At 44.0% G+C, this 26646-nt stretch overlaps 1 protein-coding gene across 1 annotated transcript in view; it reads left to right on the top strand.

Moving 5' to 3' along the window:
- The first annotated feature begins 7150 nt into the window (after window positions 1-7150).
- ttll12 (tubulin tyrosine ligase-like family, member 12) overlaps window positions 7151-26646 on the top strand; it is a 29020-nt gene continuing 9524 nt past the window's right edge. The window contains exons 1-10 of the mRNA XM_064938514.1: window positions 7151-7387; window positions 8891-9033; window positions 9396-9594; window positions 9678-9837; window positions 17985-18118; window positions 18649-18725; window positions 18801-18917; window positions 19590-19784; window positions 19875-19986; window positions 21441-21592. Of these exons, the coding sequence (XP_064794586.1) occupies window positions 7235-7387; window positions 8891-9033; window positions 9396-9594; window positions 9678-9837; window positions 17985-18118; window positions 18649-18725; window positions 18801-18917; window positions 19590-19784; window positions 19875-19986; window positions 21441-21592 (1442 nt within the window). The 5' untranslated portion in view covers window positions 7151-7234. The remainder of the gene's footprint in view (window positions 7388-8890; window positions 9034-9395; window positions 9595-9677; window positions 9838-17984; window positions 18119-18648; window positions 18726-18800; window positions 18918-19589; window positions 19785-19874; window positions 19987-21440; window positions 21593-26646) is intronic.

A 26646-nucleotide genomic window follows, 5' to 3' on the forward strand; every position in this document is an offset into this window, starting at 1 on the left:
GTCCATCAACTCTTGATGCTGACTGAGGAGTACAGGAACCGTAAGAACTGGTTTTCCATCAATGTTCAGGGTGTAGGCACTCTTAATTTAGAGTTTTCAAACACTGTTGTCCGTTGGAAAGGCGCAACTCATGATTCAAGGATTTTTCTCAGCTCTTCATTGTGTGCTCAGTTTCAGAGAGGACAACATAGTGGACGTACTACCTGGTGACAGTGGATATGGTAACTTTTCATTCACACCATACATAAATCCCACAGCAGGTGAGCAGCAAAGATACAACAGAGCTCATATCTGTTGTATGTTTGGAGCATGGAAAAATCGATTCCAATGTTCACGCAATACACTTCGTTTCAAGTGTTGGGGTAGGTTCCTTGTTCCTTGTCAAATATTTGCTTATTGGTGAAATCAGCAATCAGAAAATATATTTAAGTAAATCAATCAAAACCCCTTATTAATGCAATTGCAGACAGAAGTTGACAACGGGAACATAGCACGCATGTTTCCGAGTAAGTTCTGCAAAATAGGAAAGGTTCCAAGTGGCTTTAATATGCTTGCAGTCAACCCCTAGGGATGTAACTGCCTACGTCAAGGCCTTCTACTCATGAGCCCAAGCCCATGCATATACAGTTATACAACCTTGCAGGAGAGACAATAGTTCCAGTGTTTTCTAAGGGCTCCGCGGTCATTTTCCACTCCCCAAGTTGCTTTATAGTGGTATGTCTGACTTGTCTCTTATCTCTTTTACTCCCCTGCAGGGTTCTATGTCTATGAATCTCTTTTAGAAGCGAAAGAAACTCACACCTATGTAGGCGAGGTGCTGGCTAGCGGAGTAGAACACCTAAAAAAATAAAGGAGAGCCGCACACTAAGAGCTCAGATGCAAAAATGTAATGTCCAACGTTTCGACAGACAAGCTGTCTTCATCAGGGTATAATGACAAACACTGCAGAGTGACTCGTTTATATAGTGTCAAAAGACACACACAGGTGTCTGTAATCATGGCCACGTATGGCTTGATATCATTGGCTAATTCTCATATATTAAAATAGCATACAAAAAACATAAATGGAGAGCGTACGATAATCGATATAATTTGGCTACATAAGCCTACAAACATTTACAATAGCAAAATCACAATAATCACAAGAATGGCTTCAGATCAAAGTCTACGTTGAGACTGAAGGGAGCAAGGTCTTTAAATTAAAGATCCAGGCAGCCTCTCGTTTTAACAATAAATTGTCGACGTCACCCCCTCTCCTAGGGAGGGTGACATGTTCGATGCCAATATAACGTAGAGACGAAATCGAGTACTGAGTAAGTCGAGTTTTTGCACATAAATGTGCTATGACGCTCCGAAATCCGTACTTTTAATTTGCGCTTTGTTTTACTCACAAACTTTTTACCACAAGGCCAAGTTCTAAGATAAATAGCTGCCTTAGTGGAGCACGTGATAACACCTTTGATTGGGATCTGTTTCCCTGTTTGGGGGTGTTTGAAGGATCTACATTCATAAGTGCCATTGCATTGAGCACGGCCGTTACATTTGTAGTTTCCATCCAGTTGGGGAGCAAATAGACGTTGTTCAGAGATATCTTGGGGTGGTAAATCAGAGGTTCCTGCCCCGCGAGAATACGACCAAGGGAAGGTCCAGAAACATATTACCAATACTTTTCATCGGATCTTAGAATGTGCCAATGTTTGTGAACGATTCCCTTAGTTTGTTCAGAGCACTTTGAATAGCGGGCAGTTAGAACGCAAGAATGCTTATCTTTGTTTTGTTCTGAATTTTCTGAATGGCAGCATCAATCTGACCATTTTTGTACCCCTTCTCCTTTAATTGTCTTTGCGTCTCAGCCATATTTATGTCGAAATCTGATTGTTTTTTACAAATTATTTTGATTCGACAGATTTGGCTTTAGGGCAAACTGTTTTTCAAGGGAAGTGGGTGACAACTATCAGCCCTCAACAAACTGTTACGATCAGTAGGCTTCCTGTAAAGATCAGTGTATAGAACATTATCTTCACACAAGAAGATCAAGAAAACTGATTTGACGTGTATCAGATTGCATAGTATATCTCAGATGCTCAGAACAGGAGTTAAGAAAAGCATGGAATGCCTGGAGCTGTTTTGCATCACCCCTCCACAGAACAAAAATATCATCAACGGACCATTTCCAAATAATGATGTTAGGCAAGAAAACATTTTTGAGAGGGTTGAAAATAGACTGTTTCTCCATGTAACCCACATACAAATAAGCATAGTTAGGAGCCTTGGGGGATCCCATAGCAATACCTTTCGTCTGAATAAAGAAATAATTTGGAAACATTAAGTAGTTGTGTGTGAGTACTATTTCAGCTAATGTTATAATGCATGCACTGGAAGGGAGTTCATTAGGGTCAAGTTGCAGAAGAAAATGTTCCATAACTTCAATACTGCCCTCATGTGGAATATTTGTGTATAACGACTCAACATCAAAAGCAACTAACAAAGTATTCTCAGGGAGAGGACAAGAGATTCAATGATAGAGATCATACTGCTGGTGTCCTTCACAAAGGAGGGGAGCTGTTCTGCAAGTGGTCTAATAAAAAAGTAAACAAAGGTCGATAGAGGAGCCATTACCGCATCAATGCCTGCTACAATAGGGCGCCCTGGAGGTTTTGTAACATTCTTGTGTAATTATGGCAGAACAGTCCTGTGGTCTCCCTTCTCCTAATAGGTTGTGTCTCACTACCTCTCTTTATAAAGTATAAAAACCCACATTCAAGACCTCCCGGGTGGAGCAGTGGTCTAAGGCACTGTGCCACCAGAGATTCTGGGTTCGAGCCCAGGCTATGGTGCAGCCGGCTGCGACTGGGAGGCCCATTGGGCGGTGCACAATTGGCCCAGTGTCGTCTGGGTTAAGGAGGGTTTGGCAGGCAGGGATATCCGTGTCTCATCGCGCACTAGTGACTCCTGTGCCGGGCTGGGTGCAGTGCATGCTGACCAGGTTGCTAGGTGTAAGGTGTTTCCTCTGACACATTGGTGTGGCTGGCTTCCGGGTTGGATATGTGTTGTGTCAAGAAGCAGTGCGGCTTGGTTGTGTTTTGGAGGATGCATGGCTCTCGACCTTCGCCTCTCCCGAGTCCATACAGGAGTTGCAGTGATGAGACAAGACAGTAACTACTACCAATTGGATACCACGAAATTAGGGGGGAGAAAAAAACACATTCAAACCTTGGCCGTCTCATAGGCTCAACCTGACTCCCAAACAGCTCAGTGGTTATAGAACCTGAGTGTGAAATTATGTCTCCTTCTTCTGCTCGTTGGCTACAGCCTTCTTCTTCATCTTTCTTTCCGGCCATTTGGTCTGGGCCCTCTGCTTCTGTCCTTTGGCTCGAAACCTTCTTCCTCCTTCAGATGTCCTTGGGGCCCTGCTCTCCCTCCAGTCACTCATCCATGGCTTCCACTCTGGGAGAGTCTTGCAGTGGGAGAGATGATGCCAGCCGGACCTCTCCGCTACCTGGATTGGAATCGGTGTTGCCATGGTTACCTGGAAGGGTCCCATCCATCTTGGCTGGTTCCATTTTCTTTTATGGACTCATAGTTTCACCCAGACTTCCATGCAGATGGTCAGAGAATCTGGATCCTCACCTGTGACTGGTTCTGCCGCTTTCCTAGTGTGAGTGTGGAGAAAACTGACAATAGTAGTTAGTTCTTTCATGTACTCAATGTGATCACACTGTGCCTCAGTTATGTCTGTCGGACAGTCATAGGTCTCACTCCTGGGGTGTTCATTGGTCGTCTTGTTAACATCTCGTAAGGTGTATACCCAATACCTTTGTTAAGGCTGGTGCGCATTTTCATGAGGACAAGGGGCAATCCCTCTACCCATGTCATTCCTGTGGAATGGCAGTTTGGACCAGGGAGCCTTTCAGGGTCTGATTAGCCCTCTCAGTAACTCCCGTTACTCCGCGGGTGATATATGAACACAAACTTCTGGTCAACACCTATCATTTTGGCCATTTGAGCAACCACATCTCCAATGAGATGGGTCCCATTGTCTGCAGACAAAACCCCAGGCACTTCGAACCTGAGTATAATTTCCCTGACTAGCAATTCTGCAACTGTTGGTGGTGGGAAATGCTTCCACCCACCTGTTAAACCTGTCAATTATCACCAGGCAGCATCTCTTTCTTTCTTTTTGCTCTACCATGTCTATGAAATCCATAGCAAGGTGGATAAAATATCATTTTGGAGTGGGGAACTTCCCTGGTTGCAGTGGAGTTCCCTTGTCTATATTATATAATAAATAATAAATATGTTTCGCAACGATAAATGAACTGTTTTACATGCTGATTCAAATTTGTGCAAGGAGGGAAATAAGAGCTGTTGGTGTTCTGATTTCCCATTGGTCATGGCTGTCCTCTGTCATTAACTTGTCCTCCTTGTCCATAAGGCCATAGGTGGCCACTGGGGAGCATTTTCAGCTCCGGGCGACTGGTACTGTGGCTGAGGAGCATATTGTTGCCATGTTGCCATATTTTCCTCTTCCTCTGCAAGGCCCCCACGTTTTCTCTGCCCCTATTGTAACCTCTTCCTCTTTCATTTCCCCCCAATGCAAACTCACATGCCCCAACTGCCCACAGATCCAGCATTGAGTGTTGTTCCAGTCACGAGGTGCTCTGGCGGGCCCACCTCCTCTTCCAGTCCATGTGTGTGGGTCACCATAATGCTGAGTGGTGAAAAGCACATACCCTGCAGGCACTGGTTTCACGGGTGTGACTGATGTGACTGTGGGGGAGCTGCAGACTGTGGATGTGGTGAGCCTGTCGAAACAACTTGAGCCGCCATCATATTATGAGTAAAATCACCAGTTCCTGTCTCGATCTGTGCAAGCTGGGCCTTCTTCAGTGCAGTGTCGTGTCCTCCTTTCACACTCTTCTATCTCCCTCTGGAATTGTCTTATCATATCCGTGGCTTGTCTGACCTCCTCTTTTAGCTTTTTACTTTTGTCCACATCATCTGTGTCCATTGTCTCTTTAATCTTATCAGCAATTAGCACCTGCAGATCTTCTTTCAACTTTCTCTTCTCTTTTCACAGTGTATACAACTTATCGTTTTCCAGTCTTCCTTCTTCTCTCTTCATTTCTTCAATTTTTCTCTGGTCTCTGAATAGGTCACCCATGGATGGTAACACTATTCTTTTACTTCTTTAATTGTTAGTTTGTTTTCTACAGACGGCCATATGTCTAGGGTCTGCCAGTATGTTTCTTTTTGTGGAGTGAGTTGGGGTGTCGAGGGATACTCCCTCCAGGAACTCTTCCTCCTTTTCCCCCATCCAATTCTATTGTTCTCATGCCGCTTGTTGCTGCTGTTGTGTCATTCACCTCCTTCATCAGAGTCCCGTGAGGACAGTTGTGGTTGCTTCTCCATTCTCTTCTGTCAGTGGTGTGAGAGGGTAGATCTGTGTATAGTCACCTGGGGTGTCCTCTGGGTTGAGTCTCATATGGAGGTGGGGAGTATTCCTGTTCTGCCTCTGTCCTGACTCATTTCTTTCCTCCCGCACTCTATTGTTCTCTCCAGCTTTAGTTTGGTCGCGGTAGCCTTGTTCGTTACCACAGCCACAAAGTCCTGAACCTCGCCTATTTCTACAATTTATCTAACCTTAACCACACTGCCAAAATCATACCTAACCTTTAATTAAGACTAAAAAGGACTATTTTGTTTTCATAATTTTGACTTTGTGGCTGTGCTAGTGGAAACCGCTGTAAATGCTCTATTTTATTTACATATATTTATTTTATTTAACCTTTATTTAACTAGGCAAGTCAGTGTAGGAGCAAAAACACATGTGTCAATGATTGTAGTTCTAGTTTTTAGACTGACCACTCTGAAGCCTTTAGGACAGATGAACATATATAACGAAGGACAAAGCTAGATAAACATAGAGTTGAACATTAGACTACAGTAAAAACATAATGTCAGCATAAAATACATATGGAAACCTCACCAGACATGTAGACATTGCATGTCAGCAGGAAGAGGTACATGAAGCTAAAAACCAGACATATAGAAACAGAATGTCAGCAGAAAATGCAACAAAACAAACAATGGTTGTACTGAAAACACATGTATGTAATAAATGTATTCTTTTTTGTATCACAGCCACAATTATAATCTAGACTGTAGCAGATGTGGGCGTTAACAAGAACTGAGACTGGAAGATAATAGTGGCGGAGGGGCAAGGGGAGTTATTATCCATATAGAAGGAGGTAGCATTTATGCTATGCAAAGAAGGAAGGCTATAAAAACAGAGGTCCAGGGCAGGTCAGTCGTTCCATGGAATTGCTCGGCTCTGTTACTTTGTGTTACTCTGTAATAAAGTCTAAACTTTTACAAGTTCCAAGTTCCGGTATCGGTGCAAATATTTGACTTAATATTTCCACAACTTCAGTTAAGATCAAATTCTTATTTACAATGATGGCCTACACGGGCCAAACCCGGAAGACGCTGGGCCAATTGTGTGCCGCCTATAGGAGTCCCAATCATGGTCGGTTGTGATACAGCCTGGATTCGGCCCAGGGTGTCTGGGGTGACACCTCCAGCACTGAGATGCAGTGCCTTAGACCGCTGACCACTCGGGTACTCTAACACAGGGGTTCCCAAACGTTTTCCCTCAGGGCCCTCCTTCCAGCATTGGGGAACATCCCGCATGCACCACATCTATTTCTATGGGCACAAGCACTGTTCATGACAAACTGTTCACAACTCTCCTGCTGGTGGAGAGAATTTTACAGGTTTATTTCCTGAAATTATACACATTTTGTCATGGGGTGAAAATAACATTTAGCAGTTTTAAAGCAAATGTTCTTGCAATTCTATCATTTTGCCATGTCTAATGTGTATGTATACATGTGATATTTGAGTGACAAAAAACCCGGTATCTGACATGGGCTAGTTGAAGGTATGCAATGACTAACATGACAAGAATAATTTATGATGCACTAACCAATTTCGAAATTGCACCTTGTGCATTCTACTATTACAACTTTAAACTAGGGGGCGCGCCCCACCGTCTGGGAACCACTGCTCTAACAGACGCAATAATAGGACAAATGCAATGACGACATGTCTATCCAAGTCTATGGTTCGTTCCAGAAATCTCCCATAATGCACCGCCAGTATGCTCCGGTAGTACCCGGTAGTTCGGTACACGTTCTTATTTACCTCATGCGATTCACGCGTAACGTTAAAGATGGAGCAGCCAAACACGGAATCTAACACAAACGTTATGAATGGCGAGGAGGAACATTTCAATACCTTCCTGTCTTTGCACTCCGCTGCACTACAGTCCTCAAGAATCCCTTCGCTGTATTGGAAGAGCTTGTACTACAAACTTATCAACGAGGTCGGTAGCGTAATGGCTGAAGCTAGATGTAGCCCTTGATCATGACTCTGTTCAATTACATTACGCGTAACGTTAAGTCATTGGACGAAGGGGAGATATTTGTTAAGATCCTGGGCGCTCGGTCTGAACACATGCAAAGCTTGAGGTATGGTTTTGCAAACATAAGGATCGTTAAAATCAGTGAGAAAGAATTGTCAAAAAACAAAAGGTTAGGTTAAATTGATATACACGTTGATGGCCGTGTAGGAACAATAACCCCTATGTCTTTAAAAAAAATGTAATTTACTGCGCGTTTATTTACGGAAAACGAGACAAAAGGCGACCGACCACCTGTGGTAATTAGCTATCTAGCATGCTCCGAACACCTACACTATCTATACAAAAGTATGTGGACACCCCTTCAAATTAGTGGATTCGGCTGTTTCAGTCACACCAGTTGCTGACAGATGTATACAATCGAGCACATAGCCATACAATCTCCATAGACAAACATTGGTAGTAGAATGGCCATACTGAAGCACTCAGTGACTTTCAATATGGCGCCGTCATAGGATGCCACCTTTCCAACAACTCAGTCAAATTTCTGCCTTGTTAGAGTTTGGCTGATGCCAGGAGGATGCTACCTTCCCGAATGCATAGTGCCGACTGTGGGGTTTGGTGGTGTAGGAATAATGGTCTGGTGCTGTTTTTCATGGTTTGGGCTTAGGCCCCTTAGTTCCAGTGAAGGGAAATCTCAATGCTACAGCCATCAATGACTTTCTAGACGATTCTGTGCTTCCAACTTTTTTGGGGCAAGACCTTCACTGTTTCAGCATGACAATGCCCATGTGCACAAACGGTGGTCCATACAGAAATGGTTTGTCAAGATTGCCGTGGAAGACCTTGCCTGGCCTGCACAGAACCCTGACCTCAACCCCATCGGACACTTTTGGGATGAATTGAAATGCCAACTGTGAGTCAGGCCTGATCGCCCAACATCAACTCCATATTAATGCCCATGGTTTTGAAATGAGATATGCGATGAGCAGGTGGCCACATACTTTTGCTCATGTAGTGTATATGTAAAAGTAACTCAGGATGTTTCGTATGGATCCATGGTTATATGGATCTGTGCAAAACTGCTACAGTAAGTGTTTTTAAAACATTTTATTTTCAGGATTCTTTCTCGCTGATGAAAGATAAGGGCCATATGTTTCAAAGCCATACCGAAAGTGATCATTATTGATGTTTCTAAAAGATGTCTATAATAAAATGAAAATCCTTGACAGCACAGGGGGTGCTGTATTGAACCCACTGCACAACCATCTGGATACTTGATATGTTTTGGAAGCCATAGAAATGCATTTATTAAGAATTACATTAGTTAATTCTATTACATTCTAATGTACACTTTTAATTTATATTATATTAGCTAAACGTTCTGTGCATGCTGTTGTATACACAATTGGGCTTTATGGTTGTCTGGCTAGCCTATCTAAATCTGCCCTTGCTCTTCGGATCTAGGTGTACGATGCAGGAGAAGTGTTTGGCGTCATGCAGGTAGAACAGGACGATGAAGAGGGAAAGAAGGCTTATCCTAGTGTAGAGATTAGGTGTAAAGTGGTTGTGACCAGGGGGACTGGCATGCAAGCCTCGGACCCCACCAGGTGAGGGCGCTTTAGTCATAATAAATAACCACCTGTTTACCATCTCATGCAAGTCACCAGTGCATGTCACCTACCACCTCACTTTTTCATCATGGAGATATATCGTTTTTCTTTATTTTCTCAAGGTCAAGTGCAGTGTTTTCATAAGTAGGTGTAAAACTACAGATTTGTATAAAGTGGGTCCACTTATTTTCTTACGCTTTGGTGGGCCTACCCATTTAAAAAAGACTTCCCACATTCTAGCATTTCACCTCTGTCTACATCTCTTCTATTTTTTGTCTGTCCTGCCTCATCACTTCCTCTTCCATCTCCCTATCCTGTATATATTTTACCTCATGTCCTCTAATTCCTACATCCTCCAGTATCTTCCTGGTTGACCATGCATGGACGTACCGTGTGGAGAGCTCTAGGCAGCAGCTGGAGCAGATCCCCGGCCTCCTGCCCAGGATGGCTTCCCTCATGGGGGTGGACTTCCACGGAGAGGCCCCTGACCCAGACGTTGTGGAGCTGGTGCTGGATCAAATGTGGAAGTACAACCAGACCTACCAGCTGGCCCAGGGGGTATGAGCACATACTCTCTCTTTTTCACGCACACTATTTATTTCTTTCGCTCTCTAACACCCCCCCCTCCTGTGTGTGTCCAGTCAGCAGAGGAAAAAGTGCCCGTCTGGTACATCATGGATGAGTTTGGCTCCCAGGTGCAGCACTCTGACCAGCCTAGCTGTTGCATGGCCCCCTTCTTCTACACACAGGGCCAGCTGGCCTACACTGTGCTCTGGCCTCTCACAGACCTGCAGGAGGGGGGTATAGACACTCATGTGCATATACACACACACACACACACATTCACAGTGTAGGGTTCTGAGTCTTGATGAATCCCGAGAACAAAATGACAAAAACACTTCAATTCAAGGTTTTATAAATTACGAGCCATGATGAGTTGTACACATGCAGCATACAAACTTCCGACACACATGGATCTCAATCACCACTTGATCTACATTAGAGAGAGGGGACGTTTCCTCAACCTGTGGAATCCATGCAAACCTAATCATAATGTGATTATGACAGAAGGAAATTACTGAAAAAAATAACCGCAAAATCCAAGAATTTCATAGATTTTACTAAGTTACAGTTCATATAAGGAAATCAATCGAAATAATTTCATTTGGGCCTAATCTATTTATTTCACATGACTGGGAATACAGATATGCATCTGTTGGTGACAAACGTTATAAAAAAAGTAGGGACGTGGATCATAAAACCAGTCAGTATCTGATGTGACCACAATTTGCCTCATGTAGTGCAAGACATCTCCTTCGCATAGTTGATCAGGCTGTTGATTGTGGCCTGTGGAATGTTGTCCCACTCCTCTTCAATGGATGTGCGAAGTTGCTGGATATTGGTGGGAACTGAAACACTCTGTCGATCCATAGCATCCCAAACAATGCTCAATGGGTGACATAAAAATAACATGGCTATATATAGGGAGTACCAAGTCAATGTGCATGGGTAGGAGGTCATTGAGCTAGCAATGTACTGTACATATAGGTAGGAGTAAAGTAACTAGGCAACAGAATAGATAAGACTGTGTCAGCAGTGTGTGTGTTTCCAGTATGCATGTTATGTGTATGTTGTGGTGATAGTGTGTTGTGCCTTGAAAAAGTATTCACACCCCTTGACTTTTTCTGTATTTTGTTGTTACAACCTGAACATTAAAGTTGTTAAATTGAGATTGAGTCTCAGGCATACACACAATACCCCATCATTTCCATGTGGAATTATGTTTTTCTTTTTTATAATAAAATGAAAAGCAGAGATGTCAATCCCTTTGTTATGGCAAGCCTAAATAAATTTAGGAGTACAAAATTGCTTAACAAGTCACACAGTAAGTTGCATGGACTCACTCGGTGTGCAAAGCATTACAGCATTAGTTATTAATTACACTTCAGATGGTGTATCAATACACCCAGTCACTAAAAATATGCATGTGTCCTTCCTAACTTATTTGCTGGAGAGGAAAGAAACTGCTCAGGGTTGTCACCATATGGCCAATGGTGACTTTAAAACTTAGTTTAATGGCTGTGTTAGGAGAATTGAGGATGGATCAACAGCATTGAAGTTACTCCACATTACTAACCTAAATGACAGAGTGAAAAGAAGGAAGTCTGTACAGAATACAAATATTACAAAACATGCATGCTGCTGGCAAGTCACAAGCGTTGTCGCGGTAGGGGATTTTGCTGTAGGACCGTTAAGGTTCCCCCGTCGAGAGTGATACAAGTCATCTCACTCAAGTTCTTATGTCACCCGGCTAACTGGTGACTCACAGGTCCGCCGGACTGGCCTGGTTATGTATCCTGCCCTTTATTCAGAGATCAGCCTTGTGTGATGCCATGAGGCTGGTTTCGGGATTATCTTAGATAATATCAATCAGACTTAGAGTACCTCTTGCTTTACTTTCCCTTTGTATGCTCTTATATCTAGACTCGCGCAAGTTATAACTTGGTTACGATTTACAGTCTATGTCCGTCGACTAATACTACTTGAGTATTAATATAGAGGATACCTGTTACAATACAATGATTATTCTGTCCAAACCGTTATATTGTCTTTAGTGTAGAAACAAGACTTGTTTCCCTAGATTGGGAGTGTCCGAGGTGTTCTCTCCTCTAGGGTTTTGGGTCGAGTTTCTACTTTTTATTCAATGTTTGCAATTCACACAGTTGTACACGTTATTACAGTTTATTTTTTGTCCTTAATCTATACCATCAACAATCATCAAAACACTTACCACTATTAATGCCTTATGTATTACAAGAATTGGTTAATTACCTAAGTGTAGGTTGACCTGGTTGGTCCCCAAAGAGTATGTTCTTCCACTCACAATTTCTCTAGAGGCTTATCCAATCACTCAGTATCTGTTTCTCCTACTAGAAGTTTGTACTATGATTTACTGATTAGTGAATAGAACGGTTCGAGATCAAGTCCCTTTGTAACACCCTTGATGCTATTTATCTACCCCGGATAGCGGGTGGGTATATTCAGCACAAGGAGGGTATTTGGTAGTTGTCTCAGTAGGTCTCGTTCAGAAATCAGAAGTAAAGCGATACAATTGTTCTAGAGTATAAAGTCAGATATGTATCTGTTTCTCCTACTAGAAGTTTGTACTATGATTCGCTGAATCTTGTTAAAAGGCTGTGTCGAGATCAAGACCCTTCATATCTCCTCTGATGCTGTGTATCTACTCCAGTTACGGAGTGGATTTATTAAGCAATAGGAGTGTACAGGGTAGTTGTCTCTGTTCGTCTCTTTACAAAATCCAGAAATCAAAAGTTACAATTGTTCTAGAGTATGAAAGTCAGATATTACCTTTTAGGTTGACGATAGTTGAAGTATCATGGGCTGTCTGTCAGTGATAAGTCAAGTAGCACTATCATGCCTTTCCATTGAAAGCATGCTTCTATACTCTCTCTTCAGGACCAAGTCAGCCTTAGCACTGAGGCACATAATCATCTTGTGGCTAGCTATTCCTGCAAATGGTCAGTTTGACATGTCACACTGACACATCACACCGACACAGTTTTAGATGCGGCCAGCTGTCACTGTGAAACTATAACTAGTGACAGTGTCTATGCATCCTCTAAGCCCAAATCTTGCATCAAGTTCACCCAGTCAGACTCTACTTCTGGTTTGACTTTCTCTGGTTTGTTTAGTGACTCGCATTCTCCTTTGTCTGTGGATGGTGCTTGAACCTGAGGTATCTCATCGAACCAGTTGTTCGGCTCCCACTTAAGAGGCGGAGCCAGTGGTGAAGGTGTGGGCGGATCCAGTGAAAGAGGTGTCATCAGAGCCCTTTTTTGTGCTACCGCATCACAGAATTACTGTAAAAAAAATTGTCCTGAATACAAAGTGTTATGTTTGGGGCAAATCAAATACAACATGTTACGTAGTACCACTATTTTCAAGGATAGTGGTGGCTGCATCATGTTATGGCTATGCTTGTTAAGGACGAGGGAGTTTTTCTGGATAAATGAATGGAGTGGAATAGAGCGAAGCACATGCAGAAAACTTGGTTGTCTGCTTTTCACCAGACACTGGGAGATGAATTTACCTTTCAGCAGGACAATCTAAAACACAAGGCCAAATATATGCTGGAGTTGCTTATCAAGAAGACACCATCTTCCTGAGTGGCATTGTTACAGTTTTGACTTAAATTGACTTGAACATATATGGCAACACTTCAAGATGGTTGTCTAACAATGATCAACAACCAATTTGACAGTTTTAATAATTTAAAGATTAATGTAGAAATATTGTACAATCCACATCTGCGAGACTTACCCAGAAAGGCTCACAGCTGTAATCGCTGCCAAAGGTGATTCTAACAAGTATTGACTCGGGGTTGAATACTTATCTAAAATATATATATATATATATATATTTTTTTTTTTACTGTTTAATCTTTGTAATAACAATGTGTCAAGGCAAAGGGGTGTGAATATTTTCTGAAGGCATTGTACAGTTTTGAGAATGACACGTTAATTTTCACAAAGTGCTGCTTGTGTCTTTTCGATATTTTTGTCAATGTTACTATGGAATACTGAAGTATAATTACAAGCATTTCATAAGTGTCAAAGGCTTTTATTGACAATTACATGAAGTTGATGCAAAGAGTCAATATTTGCAGTGTTGACCCTTCTTTTTCAAGACCTCTGCAGTCCGCCCAGACATGCTGGCAATTCATTTCTGGGCCACATCCTGACTAATGGCAGCCCATTCTTGCATAATCAATGCTTGGAGTTTGTCAGAATTTGTGAGTTTTTGTTTGTCCACCCGCCTCTTGAGGATTGACCACAAGTTCTCAATGGGATTAAGGTCTGGGGAGTTTCCTGACCATGGACCCAAATATCAATGTTTTGTTCCCCGAGCCACTTAGTTATCACTTTTGCCTTATGGCAAGGTGCTCCATCATGCTGGAAAAGGCATCGTTCATCACCAAACTGTTCCTGGGTGGTTTGGAGAAGATGCTCTTGGAGGATGTGTTGGTGCCATTCTTTATTCATGGCTGTGTTCTTAGGCAAAATTGTGAGTGAGCCCACTCCCTTGGCTGAGAAGCAACCCCACTCCCTTGGCTGAGAAGCAACCCCACACATGAATGGTCTCAGGATGCTTTACTGTTGGCATGACACAGGACATATGGTAGTGCTCACCTTGTCTTCTCCGGACAAGCTTTTTGTCCATATGCCCCAAACAATCGTCAAGGGGATTCATCAGAGAAAATGACTTTACCCCAGTCCTCAGCAGTCCAATCCCTGTACCTTTGGCAGAATATCAGTCTGTCCCTGATGTTTTTCCTGGAGAGAAGTGGCTTCTTTGCTGCGCTTCTTAACACCAGGCCATCCTCAAAGTCTTCGCCTCATTGTGCGTGCAGATGCACTCACATCTGCCTGCTGCCATTCCTGAGCAAGCTCTGTACTGGTGGTTCCCCGATCCCGCAGCTGAATCAACTTTAGGAGACGGTCCTGGCGCTTGCTGGACTGACTTGAGGGGCCTGAAGCCGCCTTCACATCATTTGAACTGCTCTCCTTGAAGTTCTTGATGATCCGATACATTTTTGAATTAGTTGCAATCTTACTGGCAGCAACCATGGTTGACAGAGGAAGAACAATGATTCCAAGCACCACCCTCCTTTTAAAGCTTCCAGTCTTATTCAAACTCAATCAGCATGACAGAGGGATCTCCAGCCCTGTCCTCGTCAACACTCACACCTGTGTTAACTTATGGCTGCAATCCCGATATCGAGATCGATATGACAACTACCAGTGAAAATAGAGGGCGCCAAATTCAAACCACAAATCTCATAATTACAATTGCAATGCAAATAGTCTGGGTAGCCATTTGATTAGCTGTTCAGGGGTCTTATGGCTTGGGGGTGGAAGCTGTATAAAGCCTCTTGGACCTAAACTTGGTGCTCCGTTACCGCTTGCTGTCTGGTAGCAGAGAGAACACTCTATAACTAGGGTGGCTAGAGTCTTTGACAATTTTAGGGGGTTTCCTCTGACTCCGCCTGGTACAGAGGCACTGGATGGCGGGAAACTTGGCCCCGGTGATGTACTGGGCCGTACGCGCTACCCTCTAGTGCCTTGCGGTCGGAGGCTGAGCAGTTGCCATACCAGTCAGTGATGCAACTCGTCAGGATGAGGAACTGCGGGACCCATGCCAAATCTTTTCAGTCTCCTGATGTGAAATGGGTTTTGTCGTGCCCTCTTCAAGACTGTCTTTGTCTTCTTGGACCATGTTAGTTTGTTGGTGATGTGGACACCAAGGAACTTGAAGCTCTTAACCTGTTCTACTACAGCCCTGTCGATGAGAATGGGGGTGTGCTCAGTCCTTTTCCTGTAGTCCACAATCATCTCCTTTGTCTTGATCATGGTGAGGGAGAGGTTGTTGTCCTTGCACCACACGGTCAGATCTCTGATCATCTCCCGGTAGGCGCTCTCATCGTTGTCGGTGATCAGGCCTATCACTGTTGTCATCAGCCAACTTTTAATAATGGTGTTGGAGTTGTGCCTGGCTGTGCAGTCAGGAGGGGACTGAGCACGCACCCCTGTGGGGCCCCTGTGTTGAGGATCAGCGTGGCGGAGTTGTTGTTGCCTAACCTTACCACCTGGGGCCGGCCCGTCAGGAAGTCTAGGATCCAGTTGCAGAGGGAGGTGTTTAGTCCCAGGGTCCTTAGCTTAGTGATAAGCTATGAGGGCACTATGGTGTTGAACGCTGAGCTGTCGTCAATGAATAGCTTTCTCACAAGTGTTCCTTTTGTCCAGGTGGGAAAGGGCAGTGTGGAGTGCAATGGAGATTGCATCATCTGTGGATCTGTTGGTGCGGTATGCACATTGGAGTGGGTCTAGGGTTTCTGGAATGATGGTTTTGATATGATCCATGATCAGCCTTTCAAAGCATTTCATGGCTACAGACGTGAGTGCTATGGGTTGGTAGTCATTTAGGCAGGTTACCTTAGTGTTTTTGGGCACAAGGACTATGGTGGTCTGCTTGAAACATGTTGGCATGTCAGACTCAGACAGGAAGAGGTTGAAATGTCAGTGAAAACACTTGCCAGTTGCTCAGCGCATGCTCGGAGTACACACAGTGGTAAATCGTCTGGCCCTGCGGCCTTGTGAATGTTGACCTGTTTAAAGGTCTTACTCCCATCGGCTGCAGAGAGCGTGATCACAGTCATCCGAAACAGCTGATGATCTCATGCATGTTTCAGTGTTAATTTCTCAAAGCGAACATAAATGTTATTTAGCTTGTCTGGTAGGCTTATGTCACTGGGCAGCTCTCGGCTGTGTTTCCCTTTAGTCTAACTGTTTGCAAGCCCTGCCACATCCGAGTGTTGGAGCCGGTGTAGTGCGATTCAATCTTAGTTCTGTATTGACTGTTTGCCTGCTTGATGGGCATAGGGGGATTTCTTATAAGCATCCGGGTTAGAGTCCCGCTCCTTGAAAGCGGAAGCTCTACCCTTTTGCTCAGTGCAAATGTTGCCTGTAATCAATAGCTTCTGGTTTGGGTATGTACGTACAGTCACTATGGGGACAACGTCCTCAATGCACTTATTGATAAAGCCAGTGACAGATGTGGTGTACTCCTCAATGCCATCGGAAGTATCCCGGAACATATTCCTGTCTGAGCTAGCAAAACAGTCCTGTAGTTTAGCATCTGCTTCATCTGACCACTTTTTTTTTTATTGATCTTGTCACTGCTGCTTCCTTTTAATTTTTGCTTGTAAGCAGGAATCACGAGGACAGAATTATGGTCAGATTTACCAAATGGGGGGTGAGGGAGAGCTTTGTATGCGTCTGTGCGTGGAATAAAGGTGATCTAGAATTTTCTTTCCCTCTGATTGCACATTTACCATGCTGATAGAAATGATGTATAACTGATTTACGGTTCCCTGCATTAAAGTCCCCGGCCACTAGGAGCACCACCTCTGGATGAGCGTTTTCCTGTTTGCTTATGGTGGTATACAGCTCATTGAGTGCGGTTTTAGTGCCAGCATCGGTCTGTGGGGGTATGGAGACCGCTACGAAGAATACAGATGAACTCTCTAGGTAGATAGTGTGATCTACAGCTTATCACAATACCTACATGAAGTTTCTGAACTAATGTTTACCACGGTTCCTTTTTAACTTTTTTTATTTAGAACCTGGCGGACAACTAGTCAAAGCTCCAAACCAAGTTTATTCACCCGCTTGAAAAGACAGCCATAAAGACAGACACAAGTACATATATTGTGTGGAGTCAACTCATTGCACATCTAGACAGCCAATACATCTCTGTTGCTAGGCAGGAACTTACATAATGTGGGGAGCAGTGTAGCCTAGTGGTTAGTGTTGGACTAGTAACCGGAAGGTTGCAAGTTTAAATCCCCGAGCTGACAAGGTACAAATCTGTCATTCTGCCCCTGAACAGGCAGTTAACCCACTATTACTAGGCCATCATTGAAAATAAGAATTTGTTCTTAACTGACTTGCCTAGTAAAATAAAGGTAAAAATACAATGTAAAGTGTGTAAAACTGTTCCTTCTCCTTTCATCTGACCTGACCTCAGCCACATTCCTCCCCAATTCACCCTTATCAGTGACCTCAACAATGTTATTCCCTTTTCCCTTACTTAGTAACTTTCCAGGCCCATGGCTCTTATCCACCCTCCATTGACCCCACCATATACATTCTTTAAACATGTAACCGTATGACGAATGTATACTTCTAGTATAGCAAGTATTTCAAACTAGAACCCAACAACACACGGCTTAAAAATGGTCCACGTAATCTATAGGCTAGGTGTGATGAACCGGTCAGTGCTTCTCTTTCTCTCGTGTGTGTTCCCCCTATGTACCCATAACCCTTTTTCCCCCCAGTGTGTCTCTCTTAACTAAGTTTCTCTCCCAGAGGAAGTGACACGGGACTATGCTTATGGCGAGAGCAACCCTCTGGTGAGGAGATGTCGACTGTTGCCGTGGGTACCAGCTGACTTGGAAGGGGTCAGCACTCTGACCCCTGAACCCTCCGACATCTACTATGAGGTAGGGAGACCGGAAACATGTTTCTAGTGTCAATACAGTCAGCCAATGAATGACTCACGCAATGTCTTGAGGAAGTTCATAAGTGAAAAGTCTACACATGAAACCTGCAGAGGTCAAATGAATGAAATGTTTAACTATAGTTAAATATGTCCTCTAGTGAATTATGTAATTACGTTTTTTTTTTTTTTAAGATCCTGTTGAAAAGCGATATCCCAAGTATAAGTACAGTAAAGTACACACACTAAAGGGTAATTAAAAAAAAGTTTTTTTTTTAACAAGTGTTTATTTAGACAACTGCAAACCTGCATGGAGTAGGGAATTCAAGGAGTTGATCTGATGATCTGTTGCTTGAGGAGCAATAGAAAACAAATAAGTAAAGCCCCCCCCCCCCCCCCCCCCACTTGTGTTATGTTATGACTTACTTGGACCAGTTATTGAGATCTGCCTTTGGTTAAATGGATTGAAAAGCAGACTGGAGTGCCATTTTAAACTGCCAACCCCTCTTTCTCCCCCTGCCTTTCTCTCCTCAGACCATTTCACAGGAGAACAAGGAGATTCTTCCTCTGGACATTCTGCCCCATACTGTCCCCAAAGACAAAGTGCTCAAGTCAGTCCAAATCCATTTTGATTTCATTACCGAGATGTGACATCATGCTCTCACACCTCTTTGCGTGTCCTGCAGGGTGTTCACAGAGATGGGACAAGTTCTAAACAATCTCCATCACCCCCGGTTCACCTTCACCGAGACTGAAGAGGAGGCGGATATTCTTTGGACCTTCTCCCACATCAGAGACTACAGGTGAACAAACACACACTCTTTGGACATGTACCCAAAACACTGTTCCATCATGTAATCACACTGACGCCTGATGAGAATCTACCCGACGTATCAAACTCCTGCATTATTTCAGGAATGATACTGTTCACTTCTACAACTAATGTGGGGTTTTCACTAGATGTGGTCTTTTTGGTGTGCTCTCTGAGTATGTTGCTTTTGGCCTACACCGCACTGTCGTCTTAGTAAGATCAGGGCTCACTTCACCACAACCCATATCTTATGTCACAACCACCGACATCACAGGTGCATATGTAACGCGGGTGGCCTTCCAAGTGTGACCTTACCTTTTAGTAAGAAGTGTTAGGTGACATGTAAATGATGAGATGCTTCAAATTGTAGTTGTTTTATAATGCATTGGGACAGAGATGGCTGCTCTCTGTTCCACTGACACACACCACAGACACTTTAACCAAAGCCTCCAGGCTGTTTGGGTGGTGAGATAAGATTGAGGCCAGAGCCCTGGAGACTTATCTGTCTTTTAGGACACCATTAATGAGTACAAGTGATTTATTGATAACTTACTCATCGAGGATCTCTCAATCCTAGCCTTGATGTGAACAATACCAAACTAATATAATCATCCTAATCTGACTCACTCTCCCTCAAACACGGAGTCTGTCTGTGTCCCCACAGGAAGTTAAGCGAGGAGCGTCCTCACGTTATGACTAATCAGTTTCCCTGTGAGACGGTGGTCACAGTGAAGGACTGCATCTCTGCCGTGTCGCGGCGTGCCCGGGGAGGCCAGGGGGCCGAGTGGCTGCCGGAGACATTCAACCTGCAGACCGAGCTGCCGCAGTTTGTCAGACACTACCAACAAAGACAAGGGAGGTGAGCTCAGATAATCAGATATCTCCCTTCATATAGGACATAACTTGATACGTTTTCATCGAAGTCATTGTGGGTCTGTGACTGCTCCAGGGGAGAAGACAATCATTGGATCTGTAAGCCTTGGAACCTGGCTCGGGGGCTGGACACACACATCACCAACAACCTAGACTACATCATCAGACAGAGAGAGAGCACACCCAAGGTAACACACACACATCACCAACAACCTAGACTACATCATCAGACAGAGAGAGAGCACACCCAAGGTAACACACACACACATCACCAACAACCTAGACTACATCATCAGACAGAGAGAGAGCACACCCAAGGTAACACACACACACACATCACCAACAATCTACACTACATCAGACAGAGAGAGAGCACGCCCAAGGTAACACACACACATCATCAACAATCTAGACTACATCATCAGACAGAGAGAGAGCACACCCAAGGTAACACACACACATCATCAACAATCTAGACTACATCATCAGACAGAGAGAGAGCACGCCCAAGGTAACACACACACATCATCAACAATCTAGACTACATCATCAGACAGAGAGAGAGCACGCCCAAGGTAACACACACACATCATCAACAATCTAGACTACATCATCAGACAGAGAGAGAGCATACCCAAGGTAACACACACATCACCAACAATCTACACTACATCAGACAGAGAGAGAGCACACCCAAGGTAACACACACACACACATCACCAACAATCTACACTACATCAGACAGAGAGAGAGCACACCCAAGATAACACACACACACACACATCATCAACAATCTACACTACATCAGACAGAGAGAGAGCACACCCAAGATAACACACACACACACACATCATCAACAATCTAGACTACATCATCCGACAGACGGAGAGAGAGCACGCCCAAGGTAACACACACACATCATCAACAATCTAGACTACATCATCCGACAGACGGAGAGAGCGCACGCCCAAGGTAACACACACACACACACATCATCAACAATCTAGACCACATCATCCGACAGACGGAGAGAGAGCACGCCCAAGGTAACACACACATCATCAACAATCTAGACCACATCATCTGACAGACAGAGAGAGAGCACGCCCAAGGTAACACACACACACACATCATCAACAATCTAGACCACATCATCTGACAGACAGAGAGAGAGCACGCCCAAGGTAACACACACACATCATCAACAATCTAGACCACATCATCCAACAGACGGAGAGAGAGCACGCCCAAGGTAACACACACACCATGGTCATATGGAAAAACAATTATGGAAAAGAATGCTAATTTAAACACCAGCAGTTGTATCTATTTACATCAGACTTTTAAATATTAATACCACCAGTCTCCTCTGTCTAAGGCCTGGAGTTTTGTGTCCCATGTGGTCCTATCTTAAACCCCTCTGAGACCCGGTCCAGATGGCCTCATGAATTTCTGCTAAAAATCATCTAGTCTCTTCTTGTGGTTAGGATTTCCACCACAGGTGTAAGCCAAAGGCAAGCCTCAGAGAGAACCATAATGCCTATACACATCCAGTCAAAACAGCACATTATGAAGTGAACACAGCAATTAGATGTTGCCTGATAAATTAAGTTGTTGACTAGAGTGTGTGTGTGTCTCCCAGGTGGTGTGTAAGTACCTGGAGGATCCAGTGCTGTTTGAGAGGGAGGAGGTGGGGATGGTGAAGTTTGATATCCGCTACATGCTGCTGCTGCGCTCTGTTCAGCCTCTACGCCTCTACTCCTACAACGTGTTCTGGCTGCGCTTCGCCAACAGGTTAGAGACACTTCCCATCAACTGCTACAGGAGGTGGAGATTCCTTGCAACACTTGTTTGTCCACGTTTGTCATGCTGGCGTTCACCACAAAATGCTGGTCTATACTGTGTTTCTTTCCAGTAGGAAACCAATAAATCACGTTTTATTTATCACATGCGCCGAATACAACTGGTCTCAACTTTACAGTCAAATGCTCGTTTACAAACCTTTCCCAACGATGTGGGGTAAAAAAAGAAAAGGGAAAAAAAAAGAATACAAAATAAAATATGCACACAAATGGAGCTACATACAGTCCCAGTACCAGTTCAATGGTACTGACGAGGCATCAGGATATATGATGATGATAATAATAATAAGGTATTTGAGGTAGATATGTTCATGAGGGCAGAGTAAAGTGACTAGGCATCAAGATAGATAATAATAAGGTATTTGAGGTAGATATGTACATGAAGGCAGGGTAAAGTGACTAGTCATCAGGATTGATAATAGGAGTAAAATAAAGAAATGAGTTGCTGCAGCAATGAGTGAGTGTGTGGGAGTGGCTGTGTGTGGTCAGTGCACATATTTTCTCTGGTACCGTTTGCCGGACGGTAGCAGACTGAACACTCAATGGCTTGGGTGGCAGGAGTCTTTGGCAATTACACCGCCTGATATAGAAATCCTGGGTGGCAGGAAGCTTGGCTCCAGTGATGTACTGGGCTGTCCACACCACTCTTTGTGGCATTTAGCTCGTTTGGCAGTTCTGCATTGCTGTGCAGCTCATGGGTGGGTTTCCTTTTGTAATCTGTTATAGTCTGCAAGCCCTGCCACTGTTGTGGAAAATTGTCCTCAAGTTTCCTTCAAAAAGTGAAGCATCTCCAAGTTTGTGGAATCAAGATGGACTTTATTACAAAAGCGATAGAGCCGAGCTGGTCTGCAGAGCAACTGATTTCCCAGTCTTGGGACTTTTCTTTTATACAGTTTCATCCTTGCATCATATTCATAGCCGTTCCCTCTTGTGTGAATGATCTATACCCCTTGGCTTCTCACAACCATTATCTTCGTCTCCTTCCATTATGTTTACTCCCATCTTAATCTGCTCCCCTTGTTGGTCCGTGTTTAGATTATATTGGTGGCGTAACCTTGACAATATCTGATTACCCCTCTTCCTGGCCTTAGTTTCCAAGCATCAGTTATATTGGTGGCGAAACCAGTGTTAATGCAAAAATAGTTTGGACGCACACTCCTAATGTAGGTCTGTGTCCACTGGTGCCCATATAGTTGGTCAATGGCTCTCAAGCACAGATCTAATGGCCTCTTGGGATTAAGCAATGACTTTCAACCAGCTAACCCTTTCTCAAGTCCATCTACCATGACACACACACACACTCACAACTTCCAACCTAGTAACCCTTTCTCTAGTCCACCTACCATGACACACACACACACACACACACACACACACACACACACACACTTCCAACCTAGTAACCCTTTCTCAGGTCCATCTACCATGACACACACACACAACTTCCAACCTAGTAACCCTTTCTCTAGTCCAGTGACCAAGACACACACACACACACACACACACAACTTCCAACCTAGTAACCCTTTCTCAGGTCCATCTACCATGACACACACACACAACTTCCAACCTAGTAACCCTTTCTCTAGTCCAGTGACCAAGACACACACACACACACACACACACACACACAACTTCCAACCTAGTAACCCTTTCTCTAGTCCACCTACCATAACACACACACACACAAAACTTCCAAACTAGTAACCCTTTCTCTAGTCCAGTGACCATGACACACACAAACACACAACTTCCAACCTAGTTTTATCCTTTAGCACAGTGCACATGTTGCCTGTAATCCAAGGTTTTTGGTTTGCATACATTCTTGGTCACTGTGGGGATGACATCATCTATACACTTGACTGTTGTGGTTCACCCCTCAATTTTTATCAGATGAGTCCCGGAACATGCCTGTACTAGCAAAACAGTCTTATAGCCTCGTGTCTGCTTCATCCGACCACGTCCGTATTGAGCACGTCACTGGTACTTCCTGTTTTTAGCTCGAAACCAGCTGCCTTGCTAACCACAGCTTCCCCCTTTATCGACATGCTCCACTCAAGACTGCATATAGGTCCTCTGTTCGTCGCACATCTTTTAGAATGTGTGGGGGAGGGGTGTGAGGCTCATAAGATTTAAGCGAAGGCAGAATTTGAAAGTCAAATGCTGCAACCCATAAATCAAATTTATTTATATAGCCCTTCGTACATCTGCTGATATCTCAGTGCTATACAGAAACCCAGCCTAAAACCCCAAACATCCAAGCAATGCAGGTGTAGAAGCACGGTGGCTAGGAAAAACTCCCAAGAAAGGCCAAAACCTAGGAAGAAATCTAGAGAGGAACCAGGCTATGTGGGGTGGCCAGTCCTCCTCTGGCTGTGCCAGGTGGAGATTATAACAGAACATGGCCAAGATGTTCAAATGTTCATAAATGACCAGCATGGTCAAATAATAATAATCACAGTAGTTGTCGGGTGCAGCAAGTCAGCACCTCAGGAGTAACTGTCAGTTGGCTTTTCATAGCCGATCATTAAGAGTATCTCTACCGCTCCTGCCGTCTCTAGAGTTGAAAACAGCAGGTCTGGGACAGGTAGCACGTCCGGTGAACAGGTCAGGATTTCATAGCCGCAGGCAGAACAGTTGAAACTGGAGCAGCAGCACGGCCAGGTGGACTGGGGACAGCAAGGAGTCATCATGCCAGGTAGTCCTGAGGCATGGTCCTAGGGCTCAGGTCCTCCGAGAGAGAATTAGAGGGAGCATACTTAAATTCACACAGGACACCGGATAAGACAGGAGAAGTACTCCAGATATAACAAACTGACCCTAGCCCCCCCGACACATAAACTACTGCAGCATAAATACTGGAGGCTGAGACAGGAGGGGTCAGGAGACACTGTGGCCCCATCCGATGATACCCCCGGACAGGGCCAAACAGGAATGATATAACCCCACCCACTTTGCCAAACGCACAGCCCCCACACCACTAGAGGGATATCTTCAACCACCAACTTACCATCCTGAGACAAGGCTGAGTATAGCCCACAAAGATCTCCGCCACGGCACAACCCAAGGGGGGGTGCCAACCCAGACAGGAAGATCGCGTCAGTGACTCAACCCACTCAAGTGACGCATCCCTCCCAGGGACGGCATGAAAGAGCACCAGTAAGCTAGTGACTCAGCCCCTGTAATAGGGTTAGAGGCAGAGAATCCCAGTGGAGAGAGGGGAACCGGCCAGGCAGAGACGGCAAGGGCGGTTCGTTGCTCCAGAGCCTTTCCGTTCACCTTCCCACTCTTGGGCCAGACTACACTCAATCATATGACCCACTGAAGAGACAAGTCTTCAATAGAGACTTAAAGGTTGAGACCGAGTCTGCGTCTCTCACATAGGCAGACCATTCCATAAAAATGGTGCTCAGTAGGAGAAAGCCTTGCCTCCAGCTGTTTGCTTAGAAATTCTAGGGACAATTAGGAGGCCTGCGTCTTGTGACCGTAGCGAACGTGTAGGTATGTACGGCAGGACCAAATCAGATGGATAGGTAGGAGCAAACCCATGTAATGCTTTGTAGGTTAGCAGTAAAACCTTAATCAGCCCTTGCCTTAACAGGAAGCCAGTGTAGAGATGCTAGCACTGGAGTAATATGATCAAATTGTTCGGTTCTAGTCAGGATTTTAGCAGCTGTATTTTACACTAACTGAAGTTTATTTGGTGCTTTATCCTTGTAGCCGGAAAGTAGAGCATTGCAGTAGTCTAACCTGGAAGTAACAAAAGCATCGTTTCATTTTTCTGCATTTATTTTTGGACAAAGTTTCTGATTTTTGCAATGTTACATAGACGGAAAAAAGCTGTCCTTGAAACAGTCTTGATATGTTCGTCAAAAGAGAGATCAGGGTCCAGAGTAATGCCAAAGTCCTTCAGTTTTATTTGAGACGACTGTACAACCATCAAGATTAATTGTCAGATTCTACAGAAGATCTTTGTTTCTTGGGACCTAGAACAAGCATCTCTGTTTTGTTTGAGTTTAAAAGTAGAAAGTTTGTAGCCATCCACTTCCTTATGTCTGAAACACAGGCTTCTTGCGAGGGCAATTTTGGGGCTTCACCATGTTTCATTGAAATGTACAGCTGTGTGTCATCCGCATAGCAGTGAAAGTTAACATTGTTTTCGAATGACATCCCCAAGAGGTAAAATATATAGTGAAAACAATAGTGGTCCTAAAACGGAACCTTGAGGAACACCAAAATTTACAGTTGAATTGTCAGAGCACAAACCATTCAGAGACAAACTGATATCTTTCCGACAGATAAGATCTAAACCAGGCCAGAACTTGTCCGTGTAGACCATTTTGGTTTTCCAATCTCTCCAAAAGAATGTGGTGATCGATGGTATCAAAAGCAGCACTAAGGTCTTGGAGCATGAGGACAGATGCAGAGCATTGGTCTGATGCCATTAAAAGGTATTTTACCACCTTCACAAGTGCAGTCTCAGTGCTATGATGGGGTCGAAAACCAGACTGAAGCATTTATTTTCTAAAATTTTTGAGAGGAATGGAAGATTTGATATAGGCCGATTTAGTTTTTTTTTTTTATATATATATTTTCTTGGTCACAGTCTGGCTTTATTGCTGCCACTTTTAGTGAGTTTGGTACACATCCGGTGGATAGTGTTAGGGTTGCGTAAATTCGAATCTTGTATCAGGATAAATATAACAATGAGTCACCGATTTTATACTATGTATTTTTTATTAGCTAAGTAATAAATGGCAAATGCAACTTTCGTATATACGGGCTCACTGTAATACCACGCAGGGCAGAACAGGGAACTGACAAGATGTATGTAAACAGTATTCTTTATACTGTGATAGGCCAACAGACGGGTTGGAACTGTCTATCACAGTAGAGACTGGGCGTGGTTTAAACTTGCTCAGCCTATTGCAAGCGCTCAGGCGGGTCCCCGCCTCTTGGTGCTTCTGTTGATAGATGTAACTGTTG

Source organism: Oncorhynchus masou, chromosome 26, assembly GCF_036934945.1.
Source record: "Oncorhynchus masou masou isolate Uvic2021 chromosome 26, UVic_Omas_1.1, whole genome shotgun sequence".
Classification (NCBI taxonomy): Eukaryota; Metazoa; Chordata; class Actinopteri; order Salmoniformes; family Salmonidae; genus Oncorhynchus; species Oncorhynchus masou.